Raw genomic sequence first — 20,943 nt, 5'->3', positions numbered from 1 at the left:
ACCCTCTCATTTAATATGCTGAAAGCAGCGAATGTTTTCTATTTTAATTTTTAAAAAAAAAACTCATTATCAACAAGTTGTATTTTTTAAATGGCTAATTAAGGATATTCAGTTTGCTACAGATGCAGAATTCAAATGTGTGTGTCTGTGTCGTTTCACAGATGCGTATCCGGTCTCGGAGGTGGTCTACACGTGGACTCAGGGAGCAGCAAAGTCAGTGGTGGTGGCAGGAAGGCTCCCGGCTCAACCAGTATCATCTGATCGGTCAGACTGCAGGAACGGAGGACATCTACACCAGCAGAGGTACAGTGTACCCGACCCCAAATGACCGGGCCTCTGATTAACCCTTTGACTACTGGAGTTACATCACTTTTTTATGCTGTTTTCAGATTCCTTTTAAAAGTACTTCAACCATCAAAACATAGCAAACTGGAGCGATTTCTTTCACAAACGTGGGGAAAAAGGCAACAAGCAACTTGATTAAAAGGTTCCACAAATTTCAAGAAAGTAGTAAATTTATAAAAAATATTTTTGAAAAGGTAGGGGAAAATATATTATTTTTGTAATATATTTGTAATTACATATTTAAAGTTATATTACAATTAAAAAAAAAAAAAAGATTTAATTATTTTCATGTATTTTTCTATTACTAATTTTTAATTTTTTTTCACTAATTCCTTGATATTTTTTGGCCAGTGCTTCTGAAGCTGCTAATTGTCTTCTTCTCAAGGTTTTGAAAAAAAAAAAAGCCAATTTGCACAGGTTTCAAATGGTTAAGTACATTAAGGTCATTTCTGTGTTTTTTAAAATCTCTTTCAAAAACATGGGGAAAAACTGACTTGGAAAAAATGTTCTACAAATTGCAAGAAAACTGTGAAAAACCATCTAGTGAAGAAGAAAAAAGAAAAAATCTAATTATCAAAATTACACATTTGAACTTATCTTGCATAATTATTATACGTTTTCTTCCGGGTCATCTACTTTTTTATTATCTTTTTCTATCTTTTCCTCTTTTTAAAAAAAATATTTTCAGATAATGTAATGTTCTTGTACTTTTTCCTCATCTCTTGCTTATACTAAGATCATTTCATCTTTCGCTCTTCCCATGTTTTTAAAGAAGAAATTAAGTCACTTTTCTCAGATTTCAAGGGGTTAAAGACGACCTGTTGTATCACACACGCCCATCTACACCTCCTCCAGAGTTCATGTGGCTGCACATCGCTCCGTTATCTTCACGCAGCTTCGGGCAGGAGCGGGGATGTTAAGCCCCCTGCTTCGACCCTGTTATTCGGCTCTGCGTTATTACAGTGTGTGCCATCCAAAGATGTTGTGAGAAGATTTTTTTTTTCAAATCAAGCAGGATAGAGACAATGAATGAATCACAAGGATTTGAGAACGCCTCCCACACATAGCCAGCTGTCAAGAGAAGAGAAAACCAGAGAGGGGGGGGGCAAAAAAAAAATCACTTATCCGTGGTCTGAGCCAGTGGGTCTGTAGGGTTAATCCGCATGCGGGCCCATCAGTTGTGCTTTTACTGAGTGACGTCACAGCTCAGGGATTGGCTGCTGCCGCGGAGACACGATGGGGGGGGGGCGGCGAGCGGCATCTGCTTAATTCTGTTATGTAAAGAAGTATGATAATACATTTCTGCTGTGAGTTTATTACCGGGGGGGCGTTCCTATAGCCGTAATGTATACAGAGGTAGCTGCTTTATCCGGCATCCGCCCGGGTTTACTCTGGATAATGTTAGCGTTAAGTATGCAAAGGGTGCTTTTTAAGCAGCGGGAGGAAATCCACCAGGAAGGAGGACCCGGTTCAGATTAGCACGCAGGTTGCTATATTTCTCCGTGTGTAACTTTGTTCCCCCCCACTGTGCCGCTCAGATACACACAGCCAGCGTGGCCTTAATTAGCATTGCTAATCTGAGGTACAAACCCTCTTTAACAAGCCAAGAATAGCTCAGGCAAAGCGCTCACACTGGGCGCAGGTGACCTTTGACCTCACAGGTTAAGCCAAAGAGGATGAAAATATCGACACGGGAATTGAACCAGTGAGGTGATCGTCAAACCATGTCGTTTCATGACATTACACAGATCAAGACGGCAACAGATGGTTTCGATGTGTACTCACCAGTTGACCAACATAGCCGCGTTGTTCTCCGCTATGAATGGCAGCTCCCCGCAGACGCTCCAAAAACAAAACAGTAAAATCCACCACAACCGCATTTTCACGCCTTGCAGATTTCCATCCACGTCCAAGCCCAGCAGGCGGTCAGATCAGATCGCCCGGTCGTGCCACCGCAGAGCAGGGCTGCCGGCTACTAGTCCTCGGAGCAAAGGCAACACAGGTGCCCTTTTCATTAAGGACATGATGCTCGTCGCCGCATCACACGGACCGTCCAAACTTCCCCCCCAAAGTCCCTCTCAACCCCCCTCTGCTTCAGTCATCTGTGCACCTGCTCGTAATCACCGCCAATCCAGGTCTGTTTTAGTGTTGGAGCTCAGGCAGGAGAGGATGTACGTCCCCAATCAAGAGTGGCCTGGCCTGACAGAATGGGATGGACTGTCTGCTGCACACACACTCACACACTCACACACACACACACACATAGAAAGAGAGAGAGAGAGAGAGAGAGACAGAGGGAGAGCGAGAGAGATATACAGGATGCAGATTGTGACAAGGGATTAGTGAGACAGAAAAATCCGATTTTGCCAGGAGAAAGCAGCAGTCATCTGTGGATTTTCTATAGTTTATCAGACTCCATGGCTCGACAGGATTTTTGAGAAAGAAAACAAAAATCCTTCAAATGCAATCTTCGGTTGATTAACAGGATATGATGATTTCCCCCACAAACCTGTTTTTCAATAATTCAGTTCACTCTTGCATGTTCAGAGGAGTAGGCTGGTCTGGAGGTCGTCAAGTCAAGTTTATTCGCACAGCCGTTAATCGCAGCCACCACACGGAATACACAACACCCGCTGACTGAAGGAAATGAAAACAACACACGCCAAAAACTGATTTTTAATGACAGCGAGCGGGAAAAAAATGTAATGAAAAAGGCTTTTTAAAGGGAATTTCCTTCCAAAATGGGTCAGAGATAAAAGAAATGATTATTAAAGAATGCAAACACCAAAAAAGGTTACATTAATCATCATTATGGTCATCACAGAAAAGACAACGTAGGGACAACAGCTCTGTCTCAAGGTGCGGGCCGAGCCACCATTTACAATTTGCACATAAAAAAAGTGAAAGAGTTGAAAATTAAAAAATACCACAAAATTTTTTGCACCGTTTACGTGAGATTGAAAAGTTGGCTAAAGGTAAATGTGACTGTGCAACAAAAATAGCAAATTAATGATGACGTACTGTCACAGGCCACTACAAACTCCCCTTGACCTCTATGAATGTCAGCGTACTTATGTTTGCACACAGGTCTATTAGCAGAACTCTTCCGAGAGAACAGAGCTGTTGAATTAGGTCAAAAATCTCTATACAAGGTAGAAGGATGATTTATTAGTCATTTTTAAATTTAAAAGATTTAATTACAATTTGTCCTTGATCCTGTTACATCTTTGGAGTTGATTGATGGGTTGATTAAAATCAGCAGCTACTATGAAAACTCCATCTGGTTTCTTGGTGATGTTGCTGCTGGTGGCATCATTCAATTCATGCAGTGCATTTTTGAAATTTGCATCAGAGTCTTGTGTCCTGTCAGCTGTGAACAAGGTCTGCCCACCCAATGCAACAGCTTGTTCCGGTATGTTAGGGATTAACCATGTCTCTGTGAAGACGTGCACAGAGCAGTCTGTGATTTCCCGTTGCTAAGTGAACCTCAAACACATCTCATCCACTTTATTCTCCTGCGTGAAGAAGGCTTGGTAGAGGAACAACTCTCAGTCCAAGTTGAGTCAGCCTTGCCCTGATGCCGGCTCTCCTCCCTCTCTTCATCCAGCGCTAGGTTTTGTTTCTCCCCTGCTGGCTCTCTCTATGCACCTTCTGTTCTATATGTTACATTGTGATGTCACATTGTTGTGGAGGTAACACTGAAACTCAAATGAGTTGTTTCAGGACCAGCGTCTTCCCTTTGGCTTGGACTTTTAGCTTTATTACTTAAGGAGACCTTTTACAAGCACAAAAGTGTTACACAAAACAAAAAAAAGGGGGGAAACCCAAAAAGCATAAAAGGGCCCCTTTAAAGCGCAGTTTTCTGTTTATACTCTCATTTAACTCACTTAAAAAAATAATTGTGGACATTGTGATGTCGATAAAAAATGGTATAATGTGCAGACCTACCACCCACATCATCAGATGGGTTATTTTTAATGTCCCTACAGTTCAGTAGTTGAAAATAATTTATGTATGCAAACTCTTGCAGCTGTGGTTAATTTAGTTACAAACGGATGTCACTTTGTTTTACTAAAAGCAAACCTGGTCAAATGCCAAGACATGGATGCAAATGGTCAACTGTGTCGTGTTAGTAGTAGATTGTAATGACTCATTTCTTTATTCCAGTGGATTTTCACTTTAAGGATAAGGCAGATGATGTTCTTTTTATTTGTTGTTGTTGTTGTTGTTGTATTTCAATCCCATGAAAAGATCACAACCAAAAGTGTATTAGTCCATCTCTTAATACTTCTCTTTTCCCCCCACCTGTCTGTGTACTTTTATAATCGGCCACAGTTTTTAGCAAACATCACCCAAACAGGCGTAAATAGTGCATTTGTTTGGGACTTTTGTAAGCTGCGGATTATTACACATTTGGCCCTCTAGAGCGAGTTTACAGTCATGTAATGATGAAGAGTGGTTTAGTATTAAAAGTTTCAGTCTGTTCAGTCTCAGTGTCTGCAGGTCAGATTTTTTGGGGTTGAGTTTTGCTGTGATTTTATGGTAATACCACTAAAATTAGTCAATGTAAAATAGCTAGTCTTCTGATGGACACATTGTGTGGGTGACTTTGTAACAAGACATAATCCCCCTCTTTCTACATCTCATACCATTTCCTCCAGTATTACTTTTCCTCCTTCTTCATCCAGAGAAGGGATTAGACTTTCCAAAAACTATAATGGCAGCACTTTGAGCATCTCCTCCTCCTCTGTCCTGCTGTTTTCTACAGGTCAGTACACCGTGATGATGGCTCACTTTTACCTGAAGAGGAAGATCGGCTACTTTGTCATCCAGACCTACATGCCTTGCTTCATGACTGTGATCCTGTCACAAGTTTCTTTTTGGCTCAACCGAGAGTCTGTGCCAGCGCGGACCGTTTTTGGTGAGCTTGATACATCTTCCAGTAAAGTGACACTGAAAACTACCCATTTTACGCTGTTCTAGTACAGCCACAGAACTGTGTTTGCATACGGTATGAAAATACCTATTAAATTACTGCAGAGTTTTCAATCCTAATTATAAATGTATCGTCTTAAACAATATTATGTCTAAAAATTGAAGTGTAGGTTAAATGAACTGGGGTTGCTATTGCATGATTTGCCTATAATGTACTGAAACAGGCTCTTCTTTTACACTTTAAAGCTAGAGTGCAGAACTTTTGTCCCCTCCTGGCAGTGAGAATAATCACATCAATAGTAAGCAGGTTTCCATTAACCCTCAAAGTTTGCAAATTGAAATTGCAAATATAAAATATTCCAAATGGAAACACGTCAATTAAGAAAAAAAACATCTCCCATTTATCGCAGAAAAGTTTTTACCTGCAACTCCAGTACACTGCGAAATACTTAAAGCTCTTGCTAGTGGTGATAGACTTAATCAGCATTTTGTTGACGTATTTTAAAAAGGGCTTGAATGTTGTGGACATTTATTTATATGTAGAAGTATTGCAGTTCACCTTAAATCCATTGCAGTGAAGACAGAATAGTTACTCAGTGTTTTTTGTCAACAGGTGTGACCACAGTGCTCACGATGACCACTCTCAGCATCAGCGCTCGCAACTCGCTGCCTAAAGTGGCGTACGCTACAGCCATGGACTGGTTCATCGCAGTGTGCTACGCCTTCGTCTTCTCCGCGCTCATCGAGTTTGCCACAGTGAACTACTTCACCAAGAGGAGCTGGGCCTGGGACGGAAAAAAGGCAATGGAGGCCCAACAGCCCAAGGTATGTTTGCTACGTGTGTGTGTGTGTGTATGTGTATGCGTGTGTGTGTGTTGTGTGTGTGTGTGTGTGTGTGTGTGTGTGTGTGTGTGTGTGTATGTATGTATGTTGGTAATAGGAAGTTTGTTGACGCCAAGAATGCCTTGAAAAAAAGTGTTAAACTTGCAAAGTGTTGATTTAACCCTGTAGTTTTTGAAAGTCTCCATATTTGGACTCTCTGTGAGCAGGGGTGTGTCAAGGGAGCGGACTGGGGGGGCACAGGCCATCTCTGAAATCTGACTGGCCACCCCAGGTGCTACCCCAGTATGATTGGCTATCTGCCCAGTCAGTTTGAATTGTTTAAGGAATAAACAAAATTTTCATTTTATAGGTGCAAATGAGTGTTAAACCTGAGAGGCAGCAATGTGTCAAAGTCGTGTCCAGCCTGCCAGCACTCGAACTCGAACACTTTTGCCACCCCAGTGAAAAAACGCTGGACACACCAGTGTCTTTGAGAGCCAAATGGTCTTGCAAAGTGCATTAATCAGAGCTTTTTCACTCTGATAAAAAACAGTTGCTTCCTGCAGCTGCAAACTGATTAGAGTAGTGAGAGTGAACCAAAACAGTCAAGCTGAAGCTGCTAGTCGTAAAATCAAAACAGTGAGATAAAATGTCCTAATAGCGACCAGTTTCACATTAAATATAGTCATCTGAGCCAGTGCATGAGTGCAGCTTAAAAAGGGATAAAGAAACTTTTGGCGCATTCACAAAACAGGGAACCCCCTTCAAGAGCTAATAGTCAGCGCTTGAGACAGGAAGTCCTGTGCTCAGTGCAGTGATTCACCCAGCGGGTGGGCATCACACCCACAGTCAGACAAACACTTTGCAAACTCAGTCTCACAGGCAAACACAATCAGCCACGTGCACACTCACACAGAGGAGTAAAATACTCCAGAACAGAAGGGGAGACATTTGGTGTCACTAATCTTGAAACTGTGCTGGCAGGCTGACGACATGTGTGAAGCATGCACATTAAAAATGTTCTCTACTGTCATGGCTACATGAGTCTGGACAGACATGGATGTGAACTGTATCTCACTTGGTTATAGAGGCAAATAAACGCGAGGTTGTAATTGGAGTTTCAAGCACTGAAAAAATTTGAGGCCAGCTCAACTGAGTTTGTAGCATGTCAAGCCCGTCAGTAGTGACATGTGTGTAGAGTTTGTAGCTTCCCCTGAAAATGACTTAGAGCATCTTGCTGTGAAACCGAGATGATTTCCAGAAATGCCTTTTGCTCTATGCTTTTGATTTGTTGAGGAATTGCAGCCCAGAACAACTGGTTACAAGGAGTGAGGTGTGTTAATGAGGGTATGAGGTAGTCTTTAAAGCAGATTATTTTTTACCAACTGTCATCGCAATCACAGGGCCCTTGAGAATACAGTCATAAATGTTCATACTAAATATTTGGCTGACTGGTCCAGTAGTTTGCAAAAACAGCTGCAGAAAGACAGCTAATGTTGTTTTTAGCCAAGACAATTTACAAAAAACGCCTTTTGCTACATGACTTTGTTGATGACTTGTGGCCCCTACCAGCCGGTTAAGAGGAGTGAGGAGTCAGCTGTATGAATAACAATAACTGTATAAATCAGTCAATAAAGCAGGTTTTTTAATAATCGTGAGTCACTGCAAACATTAGGGCTCTTTCAGCAAACAATCATAAGTGTGCACACAAAATATTTGTGATTGGTCCAGTAGTTTGCAAGACTGACAGTGGACAGACAGACAATGTTGTCTGCAGCTGACTAAGGTAAGACATGTTTTTGACCAGGATGATTTCTGGAAATGCCTTTTGTCTTATACGTTTGCTACATGCTGTTATACACAACAGATTTTTTTATCAACTTTGAATAACCCCAGCCACGAAAAGTCCTTGAAATGTCCTTGAGCCATAAATGTGCACAGAAAATATTTGGCTGATTGGTCCAGTAGTTTGCAAGATTAGCTGCAGACAGAAAGATAACAAACACTCACACACGACCAACAGCACGATTCCTACCAGGCGTTTCCCTGGCAGAAATAATAATTTAGAAAAACTAGATACTATTATAGAGGTCATCTGATGTCTGAGGCAGTGCTGTTTTATGGCTTGTTTCATGAAATTACAGCAGCTTTAAACCTTACTGTGTGTATTAAGCCGTTCTTAGTTTCTTAAAACTTAGCTGACCCCGTGGCTTTAAAATTAAAGAGATGTTAACGAAGAAGGCAATGAGCAACGAAAGAGAAATGACCAAAAAATGGGCAAGAAATGAGGAAAACAATAAAAATGACCTTGAAAAAAGACTTTAAAATAATTTTGTAACATATTTTTAAATATATAATTATGGTAATTATAAATATAACTTTTCCCTAGCTTTTTTCTTTTTTTTTAAGTTGCCTTTATTTTCCATCTTTTTGAAAAAAATCACACCAAAACACTTGCAAAAGGCGTCTGAAAGCAGCACAAGGAAAGCTTTCAAAGGGTTAAAAATACGAGCAAATCATCTATCTAACAATCACCAATCAGCTAAATTGTACTGCAAGTAATTATTGACTCAACAGACTGAAGAAGAATGCAAATAAATGCAGATAAATGTAACACGCTTATATTTTCAAGAATGCATGGCGTGGAGCCTAATTGACTCCTCATTTTCTTCATTTTTCTCTATTCATTTTCTCTTCTCTGCGTTTCGTAAAGAGTGAGTGTAGAAAGGGAGGAAAGTGAAGTCCGTGTCACACATGGCAATAAGTAAGAGATGAATTAGGAGAGAAGTAGTGGTTCAGAAACAGTAGATCAATAAATTCGCAGTTCAGTCAGCCAGTGTTGTGGCACAGTGCCAGCTCATTACTGCCCAAGGACATTGATCTCCACTTTCAGCCTCCACTGGCCACCTTTTATCCTTCTCTTTGTGTTTTTCTCCGTGTGTGTGTGTGTGTGTGTGTGTGTGTGTGTCGGTTATTAACTCCCTGTTTTATTATGTTCGATGAATGTGCTGCCCTTTTTTGGGGGGGGGGGCATAATTGTGTGTGAGCTCAATCGATGTGTCTCTTTCTCCCCGCAGAAGAAGGACCCTTTGGCTCTCTCTAAAAAGCCAAACAACACCTGCTCGGCCGGTGTGAATTACACAACCAACCTCACCAAGGACGCATCCATCTCGACCATTTCAAACAGCACGGCTGTTCAGCTCAAACCGTCTGAAACCAAGGCCCCGGACCCCAAAAAGACTTACAATAGCGTGAGCAAGATCGACAAGATGTCCAGAATAGTGTTCCCGGTGCTTTTTGGGACCTTTAACCTGGTGTACTGGGCCACGTATCTTAATAGGGAACCAGTGATCAAAGGAGCGGTTTAAGCTCCGCGATCAGGATCGTTCATCTTCCTGACGACCACTTCAGGATCTCATCACTGGATCGCAATCTAAATCAATGCCAAGCACTTAGTCCTTGTATCATAGTGTGTTTTTTTTAGGGTCACACTGCATGTCTGTCGCTTCAGAAAAAAAATGTTGCCTTGATTTTGTATGATATACGACTTTTCAACAGTTTTATTTATCTCATTTTCCAGTCACTATTAGTTTCTGCCAAATTCTGATATTTTGAGATTTTAGCATTTGGCATTTATACTTTCTCCAACAGTAGACGACGGTACAGTGCAGCAAGGCCAAATGCTATGCAAAACATTTTTACTGTGTCATGACTCTAAAGCGGCTTTTACCTTTGTGACTCTTTCTTTGTACAAATGAGCTGGAGGTCCAGGTACGCGAGGCCGGGCCCAGGCACATGGGACTTTGCTTCCTTGTTAAAAGCAGATGAATAGCCATGCTAAATGTGTTGCCTTCAGAGTGTGAGAACTCATCACGAATGCACTGAAATCTCCCGCAGTAACTTTTTTCAGAAGCCAGATTTTCAACTTTCACGAATCATGTTATGTTTTTGTTCTTTTTTTCTCTTTCAGTTGACCTATCCTAAGTCCCGCCCCCTGTAGTTACTGTTGCTAGGCCGGACAAGCTTGACAAAAAACAAGATTGAGATGCCGGTTCTGCGTAGCCTGGTGCCGCAGTGTTTATCAAAGGCGTCAGGCAGTACAGCTTCAAGAAGGGCAGTAAACTTCTGGTCGACTGGTCCATTGGTAGGTCTTTCTGCTCTTATCCGATCAAGTTCTCATTGGTCGCACTATCGCTGGTATTAGGTCCAATTTTACACATTTGTACTATCCAGCACTTAGTGGTGAGACGGACTTGCACATGCATCTAAGAAGGAAAAGCATCACAGTACACAGTTTATTTCCAGATAAAATTACACTGGTGATCATGTTATCTTTCACTGGAGGTATTCCACCTGCATGAACAGAGTTTACTTGACCTGGGCAAGTAAAAGTTGAGCCCAATACACAACGCTACCAGGTAAAGTGGCTGATTTTGTTAATTATTGAGATAACATGCAAATTTTTGGTTGAAGAGTTGGTAGAATTTCAGTTTTTCAAGCTTTTCTTTGGTTGATTATAGCCCTAAAGTCCGCAGTATGTGATGAAAAGATATCGTGTACATATTTATGAACAAGACAAAACGATGTGATTACTTGTAAATAAGGATGAAGCAAACCAAACTGATATTTGTGATCTGACGTTAGGCTAACTTCTTCCGATGTAGCTATACGTTAGCTAGCTATTTGTTAGCCAGTGTTTTGCTAGCATTAGTTAATTTAACAATGTGAATCTATACAATGTAATATGTTTGTGAAGATTGTGGCAGTCCCCCAGCTACGTCTTTTAACCCTCTCTAAATCTGGTGTCTTTGATAGACAAGCCTAGCCCACAGCAAACCTAAATTTAACAGCAAAGGCAAGTGCTGGCCGAACAGGAAAACCCCAGTAATGTGTCCTGAAACAGGAAACCAGTTAGCACCTCCAGTTTCCTCGTCTCAAAGTCGGATGGTTCTTTGAATCGATTTTTGGTTACAAGCCTGAAATAAGTCTGATGTCAACAATAGCTTAAGAGACTTTAATGTTTTGTTCTGTGACATAAGATACGTCAGTATATACCCCACTGTGAACTTTGAAGCTTTTGCGTGTCTTAAAAGACATTTGTTAACTAGTGGCTAAATGAGACTACAGGACGTCATCGCGTAGAACCGCGTCGAACGCGACTTTACAGTTTCATAGTTGTGGCGACGCCTCTGTAGTTTAAGCTAGCTATAGCTTTTTCCCTCTCGCGATTACATTTATGCCTCAAAAATCCTGAAAGTGGTGTTCATTTTTGAAGATTATCTTGCTGAACAAAACATGTTAGTGCCATAAAGGTTTGTTTACCACAGAGCTTATTTTCTGAAATGATCCAAAATCCCACAGGCTTTTTGACAAGGTGACCAGGGTGACGTTAGCATCCGGGTTGGCCTGAAACATCGTCCTCTATCTCTCTTCTACCGTGTTTCAAGCTTGCTCGACTGTTGTTGGAGCACAGAGCGAAAAGGCGCAGGACTTACGAAGGTCTAATTTTAAATGGCCAGTTTTCATAAATATAATTTTCAAATGGGGACAGATTTCAAGCTAAAGTGAAAGTGGCAGCCTGTGTTTCCACCATGCTGAGAACTCTGTATCTATGTAGGCGACGTACGGTCATAGTTTTAAAAAAGTGTATATATGCCCCGCTTTTAGAAAAGTACCACTAAGCCAGTAAGGTTAGCTTCTATGTTATGCATATACAGCAGCACAGTGTTACTCTAGTCTAGTGCTTCATTGACTGGATCTTGAGAAATGAGCAGAATAGCTTGAGCTTTAGCAATTTTTGACAGACTATACGATGCTTTTTTAAAACAGTTTTTTTTTTTTTTAGATCAGTTTGTCGTTTCTATGAGCTTTGATGATAACTTGCAAATATTCTTATAAATATTTGGATGCTTTGAGCAGGATCACTTTTTTGTCATAATTTAAAGTAACTGCTGTAAGAGACTGACTTACAAGACAAGACAGGAAGTCACAGTGACCAGGTTGTTGCATTTTGACACGTAACATTTTTAAACCAGGGTTTGTTATTTTTAGGTCGTCAGGCAAAAACATGGGGTTGAGTGTAATCTTAAAGGAAAAGTTCAATATTTTGGGAAATTATCTTTCTTGCTGAGAGTATTGACACCACTCTTTTTTTGTGGCAGCCTGCCACAGTTAAAATATCTGCTACCACGTATTGATTTTATTAGATTTTTTGCAGTGTGAGCATTCATTAGGAGTGTTTTTGGAATATATATACCTTTTGGTTATTGATTGCACCACACTGGCAGGGTGCAGAGCGCTCTTTGGGCACAGATGGAGCAGCAGAACGGCAGATGCAGTAAATGAAACTTAACCGTTTGTGGTGCAGGGTCTAAAAGTTGCTTGATTCTGCAGTGGCTGCTTCTCCCACCCATCAGTCTGATCACTTCTGACCAGATTGATAGATCAATTATTCACCCTGTGCTCAATGATTATGTCCATTTTGTTAATTATGGTCCAACTTAGATTTTTGTCACATTTGGACAGAGCCAGGTTAGCTGTGTCCCTCTGTCTTAAGTCTTTATGCTAAGCTAAGCCATCCGTCTCATAAGGCTGGGCAATTAATTACATTTTAATGTTGTTTACAATTTCGGCTTCCCTCGATTTTCAAAACAACATAATCGAGATGAAAAAGATTTTGTGCCGCATGAGGGGTCCACCAATGTTGCTCCCATTTTGTCTTTTATTTTGTAAATCCAGCGTTTGTAAATCCTTCCCAGCAGACGTGCTTGGCCCCTGTCCCTAAACTCCCTGTCCCTAAAGAGTTTGAAACAGTGTTGCCAAATTGGCGACTTTTGTGGCTATATTAAGCGATCATTATCATTATTATAGTGACGGTTATTTTTGCCATTATCAAGCAGCCGCACCGTCTCCTGATTTCAGCTTCGTATTTAGCGTACAGACACAATAGTGGAATCAATCTTTTTCATCTAACTCTCAGCAAGAAAGCCAAAAAGCGTATTTAATGGAATAACTCCACCTCACCTTTAAGAGAGCTTTTTCCATGATACCGCGGACGCTGCGTGCACTGAACTCACCTCAGCAGACAAAGTGTTGCGGTCTTCACAGTTTGAACTCTTGCAGTTTGAGTCTGTTTGTCGTCTGTTTGGTAGAGGACTGATCTACGAATGTTATCATGTGACTTTAAGCCTTCGGTGTGGCTTGCCTCTATTTAATAAGTTATTGGAGCACACCCGTTGTATTGTATTATTACATTTAAGTGAATTTTAGGTACAGGCTGTTCTTTAAATGCAAAATATCTGAAGCAATAAATAATGCTCATATAATTAATGATGTCTGTTAATGGTAATATGCGATCATTTTGACTTTCATTTTGTTGTCTTTTTAACCGGATTGTATTCTTTTTGGCAATAGTCTTTTTCTATATATGGCTACACTCTGATTCATTTCTCCCTCTTTGGAAGCACAGTGCTCTCTTACCAGGTTTAATTTATTTATTTTGTTTTACTTATTTTATTTTTGTAAAAGACTTGTGTAGACGACCAACGTAAAGATCTGGGCCACTATGAAAACCTTGACTTTTTTTCATTATTAATTGTTATGCATACTTGATTCAAAATAAAGCTTCACTGACTCTATCAGCCTGCTGTTATCGGTGAAAAAGCTCTGTGATAATGACACATGAAAAGCCTCCATCTCTGCTAAGAGATTCCAGATAAATACACACAGATACAGTGTATTTTCCTGGTATATGTATCTTCAGTATATATTTAGATGCATTTATGCAGTCGACGTGATAAAACGCTGCCTTAATCTTGCCTGATGGAACAACGGCCTGCACGTGCTGCTTCTCCGTTGATTATACGCGCGCACATCCCCATCATGCAGTGGGTGGGCTGGTAAATCCATCTTGGGGGTCTCTGTGGCGGTAACATCTGGCTCACATCTGTTTGTCGAGGATTTAGCTCCATTTAAGTTGCTTTTTCCATTCAGCTGGCCCATACTCTACACCAAATTAAGCTGTCACTGATGGCACCAAATGACATCAATCATACTGTATAGCTTGAGAGGCAAAGATGGGCTGCAGTATGTGCTGCTGAGGAGGACGCTCCTCTCTCATCCACCACCGCGGCACGATGAAAAAATAGACCAGAATGTCTTCCATGCTGACCTTTATACACACATTTTTATAAGTGATGGTGTGGCAGATTGATGCTGAAAACCCAAAAGACACATGGATGCACATGATTTGCACTTTTTTTTTAATTATTATTTTAAAACACTGTCTTTTATGTGCAGAATTCCTATGCGACTACAATCGAATAAGGTCCTGAAAACAAATTTAGCCCCTTTTTTCAGATTCAATAGTATGAAACTTTAACTGAACCCTCTAGCTAGCTGCTCCTCTATTTGATTGCAAAGAGCACAATATTATTGTTGTTGTTGAAGTGGTTTGGTGTTTCGAACTAACAGAAGCTGTTAGTTCTTAACAGCAAACTTCAACATCAATTTTATTTTTTTTTTTATTTTCAATTTTTCATTTTTTGAACTTTGTTAAAAAAAAAGTGTATTAATGTGATGCTGTTTATCAAAAAAAGTGCCATGGGAGGGACTGCAAACCTTTTTTTCCCCCTTTTAAATACGTGTGTATTATGATCTCTTTTTTCCTCAGCAGCAGTTTGTAACTCGCTGGGTGGATAACTGAACTGTTGATCAGTTCAGAGCTGAGCAGATCGATAGATGAGAGGAGCAGCCGTTTGTGAGTGAATGCAAACTTTTACACTCAGCAAAATGAATGGATAAGTTTCAATTTTCACAGACGTGAAATTTCATCTGGGAAATTCTGGCCTCCGACATGAACGCAGCATTGGTTAAGACAATGATTGACTGTCTGAGTGAGCTAAAGGAGATAGGTCAGTTCTCACGTTCAGATAATTATAGGCTACAGTAATAAAAGCATACTAATTAATATAGGGCCACATTCAATTTCTGCAAGTTTATCCCCTAAACGCTTCGAGCTGCACCTTTAACATGTTATATGTTGCTTGATTAATGTCTGCTAAAACTAAAGTGTCACAACAACATGTTGTGGAGTTAACGGCAGCTATGTGACGGGCTGTTTGTTGCTTTTAGGCACCAGCTGCTGGCTGTAGCTTCGCATGTGCAGATGTTTAAGTGGTACCAATCCTCTCATCTCACTTTCAGCAAGAAATGTATGATGTAAACAGAAAAGACAGACATCAGTCAGGCAAATATACCACATGCTTGTATGAAAGGTATAAAGGCTGCGGCTCAGTGCCAAATCCAGAACTGGGAAAGTATTAAGAGTAAAAATGTTGTGAGGTATGTATAGGCAATTCTAATATAAGACACTTTTTATTAGGGTCACTATCTATGAAATGTCTGCAAAACTGCTTAGTCAGGAGGGCTGAGATGACACTCACTCTACCTTATGTTCACACATTTACTGCAGCTTCATCAGCATATAAACTATCTGAGGCTCATGCATGTAGCTCACTGATGCCATTTGATTTCTGGACTGCTGAGCCAGCAACTCTCCTCTGTCACTCTCGAGTGCACACAGTGGCACAAAGTTGTATCATATTTTTTTGTGTAACTGATCTTATAAAGCACAGTCTTGGTGAATTATATTTTTAAAAAAAAATCATTAGGCCACCTTGATTTAACCTCCGCAGTTGCACTCAGATAATAAAATCCTTTTTAAATTAATACAGCGCTTTTAAACTACAGTAAAAGTGCCAAACAAAGGATTAAAATACACATTTGATGGCAAATTAATAAATTAGGAAGCAATAAATAAAAGCAAGCATCATAAAAGTGAGGTGAAAAACAAGAAATGACATTACACCAAAACAAGACCATTGAAAAAATAGTTTAAAGACAAAAGTTAAAATAAGGTATTTAGCATTATCTTTTTCTACAATTAACAAAACCTAAAGTAAAACAAAAACAAAGCCAAAAGCCTTTTTACACCATTTTACATTCTCAGTCATTTCACCATTTCTGAAATGATCCGTGTGACCTTTGTTTAATGCTATCTGTGAGGGAACACTGCAATAATGGTGCACTTTATATTGGTGGCTGGACGAATGCACACAACGCTGTCATGTATGCAGAGATTACAACAACTTTAAAAAATGTCACAGTAAATTATTGGTGTTCTGTGCAGATGTTTAGCCTCTGTGCACTGATGCACAGTTCAAAAAGACGCCTTTGAAAGGTCAGAAGGAAATGTTACCCTGCTTCTGAATATGACAGCTATTATATAGAACTTTTATATAGTTTTATGTACATTTTTGCAAGTTTCAATGTGCAAAAAGTCTGATTTTGCTCATTTTGGCCCCCAAATCTCACAAAATTAAAGAAAGAAATCCTGTATCAAATGAGGTATTTTATCATGCAGTAAAAGTACCAGAGCATCACAACATTGTACAGTATATGTTTGTAAATCAATTTTAATTACTTTTACGTTTTAGAGTAGAATGGCCATTGTCACACAATGCTGTCTGAGTTTGTAATGGTTATTTCTTAAATATCTGATAAATAATATAATATGTACAATTTAACTTCTCTTAAACACATTTTATTCTACAAATTATGTTAACTAGCTTTTTTGTTCATTTGGATAAACAGATCAAACATTCACAAACTCCATCCCTCCCATCCCGCATAACAAAATATAATACAAAATGATAATAATAATAATAATAATAATAATAAATAATAATAATAATAATACAATGCTGACACACGTACCTTAATACACTGAAACCAAAAATAAAAATAAACATAATTTCCTGACAATCAGGAATGTATGAAACAGCGTCCCAAACCCGTTCATTGCCATCCTCTATCCGTCCACCAGATGCCCTCGGACCTTTTCCATCCTTTGCACTGCAGTAACCTCTCTCCCTCCAGTCCCGCCCACCTGACCGTCCCCGCCCACCTGCTCACCTCTTCCCAATTTCGCTCATCAGACTTAACCAGCCCATTTCCACTCATTTCCTGTCAGATTGTCACAACCCGTCTGCTTTTTACTTTTACTTTCAAGCCTCCAAAACTTGACCTGAACCCTGCAGGCCTCCTGACCTTTAGTGAAACAGTAAATCCTTGAAGGTCCCCAGTCTGTCTGCAGCATCTGGATTTGGGTTCTTGTCCTGCTGCCAGAGCACCGACCCACCCCGCTCACCAGGGGGCTACCTGGTTGATCCTGCCAGCAGCATATGCTTGTCTCAGAGGTTAAAGTCTAAGTACACACGGCCGGTACACTGAAACTGCTTAAAAATCAGTTATGGTTCTGATAATAAACCCAACTTAGCACATAGTATAATGGAAATAATACAATATAACAATACAATATTCTACAATAACTTGTAGAATAGTGGAAATAATTTTTTTTTTGTTTTCTTTTAATTGAAAACAGCACAATGACAAAAAAGCAGACATTTAAAGGGTTAAAAATAATGAATATTTGATATTGCTAACATTGGTTAAAATATTATCTCAATGAAAGTAGAAAATAATAATAATGTCATTTTTTCTTTAAAGCTTGATTTTGAAAAGCGCATTTTGTGCACAGAGCGATACGAGTGTTTGTAATATTGAAGGATTAGCCTTAAGGGTTAAACAGCACTGTTCTCCTCCAGCGTCTGCACTTCTCTGTTGAACCAGCAGAGGATGACAGCAGGCAGCTGCAGCAGCAGCAGAGCTGCAGACGGGATCGATGTCAGAGGATCTCACTGTCTGTTAAACTACATATTGAAGCTGCGTGCAGCCGAGTCTCTGGATGCTACTTTGGCTCTTTTCCTGGTTCTCCACTCTGATTTTATCTCAGTGAAAAAGAATCTGTTATTAGTCCTCCTTTAAAGCTGTGAAGACATGATTCACATTATTTGGTGCCATCGGAACCAGATTAAACTATATTTATGAGATCCTGTGGTATCTGAGTGTCATCAGGGGATTATTTATCCCAGCAGTTAATTTCTACCCTCCAAAAATCTTTTGTTTGTGTCAGAGGAAGAACAGGCTGACAGAGAGGGACCGTTGTTTCGTTCTTGGTGCACACAGAGCTTCACCGAGGCTCAGCTAGAGATTCATTGCAAATGATAGCTGAGACAGTCCAAAGGGCAGTCTTTTATTCTCAGAAGAAAACCTGTGATTGGCCCTTCTGTAAAGACTGCTGAGAGGGAACCCCTTCAACCTGCAGTATTGACAGCAGGTATTTTTATGTCCAGCATATGGTCATTTCTTGCCTTTTTCCCTTAACAACACAATCTGCACTGCCCTCTCTCTCTGTAACGTGTCTCTAAAGATAACACAGCTTCTATTTAAAGGGAAATCTGCACATTTTTATATATGAAGTACAGTTTAAAGTGGAGAGTTTTGAAAAAATAACCCTGATGTCATACTGATATCATAATTTTGACAGCAAGCAGGCATTATATACTGAAGGCGTGGGGGGTTGAAAGAAGTAGAAATTTAGGAAAAGTTTGGTATTGTCATTTTTTAAATTTCTAGGTAATGGTAATGCCATATCTAAATGGCCCCTGAAACACCACTGAAACCTGGTGCAATTGGTTTATTTTCTTTCAAAAACACAAGAAAATATATAATAAGCAAATTGGCAAGACATGTCCCATAAATTGCAGCAATTTTTTTCTTATTTTTAAGTTATTTTCTTGTAACATTTTCGCTGATTTCTTGATCATTTTTGGGTCATTTCGTGTTAATTTGCTCTTCCCATGTTTTTGAAAACAATCACACCATTTTGCTCAGGTTTCAAACGGCTGAAATTAGCCGAATAATCAGTTGAAAGACTGAACTTCGTGTAAAAAACAGTGTAACCTCTCTGTCACCCCTCTCACCCTTTGAGGGAACAAAATGGTTTAGTTCGCTGCTGCAATATGGATTATTTTCTTCAGACCTGATCGCCTGACTGCTTATGGTGCAGTCATGTCTTTCCTAAGAAAGGCAAATCGTGGTTTGAAACAAAGAAAGAAAGGAAGGAAAGAAAGGAAAAGAAAGCCAAATGACTTTGTTTAAAAAAAAGAGAGAGACATGGATAAAGATGAAGGGGGTGGGGGGCTCACAGAAACTGCTCATGCTTAGGGCCCAAAATTTGGTGCTACGTCCCTGCTCATTAGTCCTTCAACGTTATGAAAGTGCAGTAATAAATCATCACAGTTCTCCTTTAAGTGCCAAATCTCTACCACTGTTTCTGCACCCGTCGCTGCTCCCATAGATACAGGACAGAGACAATATCAACACAACACGACAAGAGCCCTCAATTACAATTACAAACGCCGCCACAAAGGTGGCTTTATACTGTAATAGGCTGCATGCTAATTTGCAGAATTTGGCAGCTGTAACAGAGCTCTTGCAGCACTTTGCAAGCTTTCAAAGGAATATGTGTCGACTAACAAGAGCTCCCAAGAGACCACTTTAAACACTGCAGGTGCAACACCTCATTCAGTGAATGAAAGAATTAATAAAAACATGACAGAAACTAGCAGAAAATGAGTGTGTTCACCATGATAACCTTCTTTCACCATGAAAGACTTGCAAAAAGTGGTAACTATATTGTCTCTAAGCAATAGCTATATATATATATATATATATATATATATATGTTCAAATATGCCCCATATAATGATAATAATGCAAAGAAAAAGAGTGCTACGCCAAGCAAGGCATCACCGTCCAAAATTGTAAGCAAAATAATATATATAATGTAATATATAATGCTCTGTAGAAACGATCAATGCCAGATACTGTAATGTCTCTTTTTCATTACTGTTACGTTTATTAAAGAGTAGAAAACTAGAATATAAGATTTCTGTAGGCTCTATCACTGTCCATAGACTATAGTTTTTGTCGAGTGTTTTAGTTCCTCCTAAATTACAGCGAGTGACTCTGGCGACTGTTGTGCGAAAAACTGTCAGGAAATACTAGAGGCGAAGACAACCTATAAGGAATGGTGTTGCTGTTTCTCTGAAAATAGGCCGCAGAGGTGCAAAGCTTTGCTAAAACAGAGAGAATCTGAGCTTTTTGTTGAAAACGTCGCTCGGGAGTGTTCAGTAGCTCATCTGATAGAGCGAGGCGCCCCCTCTGTGTCCTTTCTGCAGCAGCTGCATGTTCGACTGCAACCTGTGGACCTTCTCCTGAATGCCATCCCCTCTCTCTTTCCCTTTAATGCTTAATCTGTCATTTCTAAGCTCCCCCCATTTAAAAAAAAAAACAAAAACAAATAAAAAAAACACAGCCTGTTTGCTGATGCAGGGAGACATTTTCATAGGGAGCCACCGAAATAATCAGATGTTCGCTCACTGTTTCGCATCCTGTCCAGTTAGAAAGAGGTGTTAGTATGTATTTAAAAAGTATTGTGAAAAGAGGTCATAAAAAGCCATGGTATTTCATAAAGAAATAAAAAATATTTAAAACTGCAGGCTTTCCAAAACCTTACTTTTTTGTGGCAGCCCGCCTTGATTAAAACAGCTGCTGCCACAAATAAATGTTTTATTTTTTGGAGCTTGGCCATTTATTAGGAGTGCTGTGGGATTACAAATCTCGGAGCGCAGAGTTCACTCTGGGCACAGACGGAGCAGCAGAACATCAGGCGCATTGAAAGTGAAACTTAACCCTTTATTCTACTGTGTCTAAAAGTTAACAGTGACTCGCAGAAGCTCTTCTCATCCATCGTTTTAATCTGACGGATCGACAGATCCATATCCACCATGCAAATCAAAACTTCGGCTGAGGAAAAAAAACTAACTCAGCAAAGCTAAGTCTGTGCTGCGTTCACAGGCCCGCAAAAACATCCAA

General features: G+C 39.9%; 1 protein-coding gene across 1 annotated transcript in view; it reads left to right on the top strand.

Annotated features, from left to right (window-relative positions):
- Window positions 1-10,157, top strand: part of gabra5 (gamma-aminobutyric acid type A receptor subunit alpha5) — a 37,005-nt gene extending 26,848 nt beyond the window's left edge. The window contains 5 exon segments of the mRNA XM_042483673.1: window positions 162-228; window positions 230-303; window positions 5,114-5,266; window positions 5,894-6,105; window positions 9,180-10,157. Of these exon segments, the coding sequence (XP_042339607.1) occupies window positions 162-228; window positions 230-303; window positions 5,114-5,266; window positions 5,894-6,105; window positions 9,180-9,470 (797 nt within the window). The 3' untranslated portion in view covers window positions 9,471-10,157.
- Window positions 10,158-20,943: the final 10,786 nt, after the last annotated feature.

Source organism: Plectropomus leopardus, chromosome 3 (assembly GCF_008729295.1).
Source record: "Plectropomus leopardus isolate mb chromosome 3, YSFRI_Pleo_2.0, whole genome shotgun sequence".
NCBI classification, from domain to species: domain Eukaryota; kingdom Metazoa; phylum Chordata; class Actinopteri; order Perciformes; family Serranidae; genus Plectropomus; species Plectropomus leopardus.
This window is presented reverse-complemented; position numbering and strand designations above follow the sequence as displayed.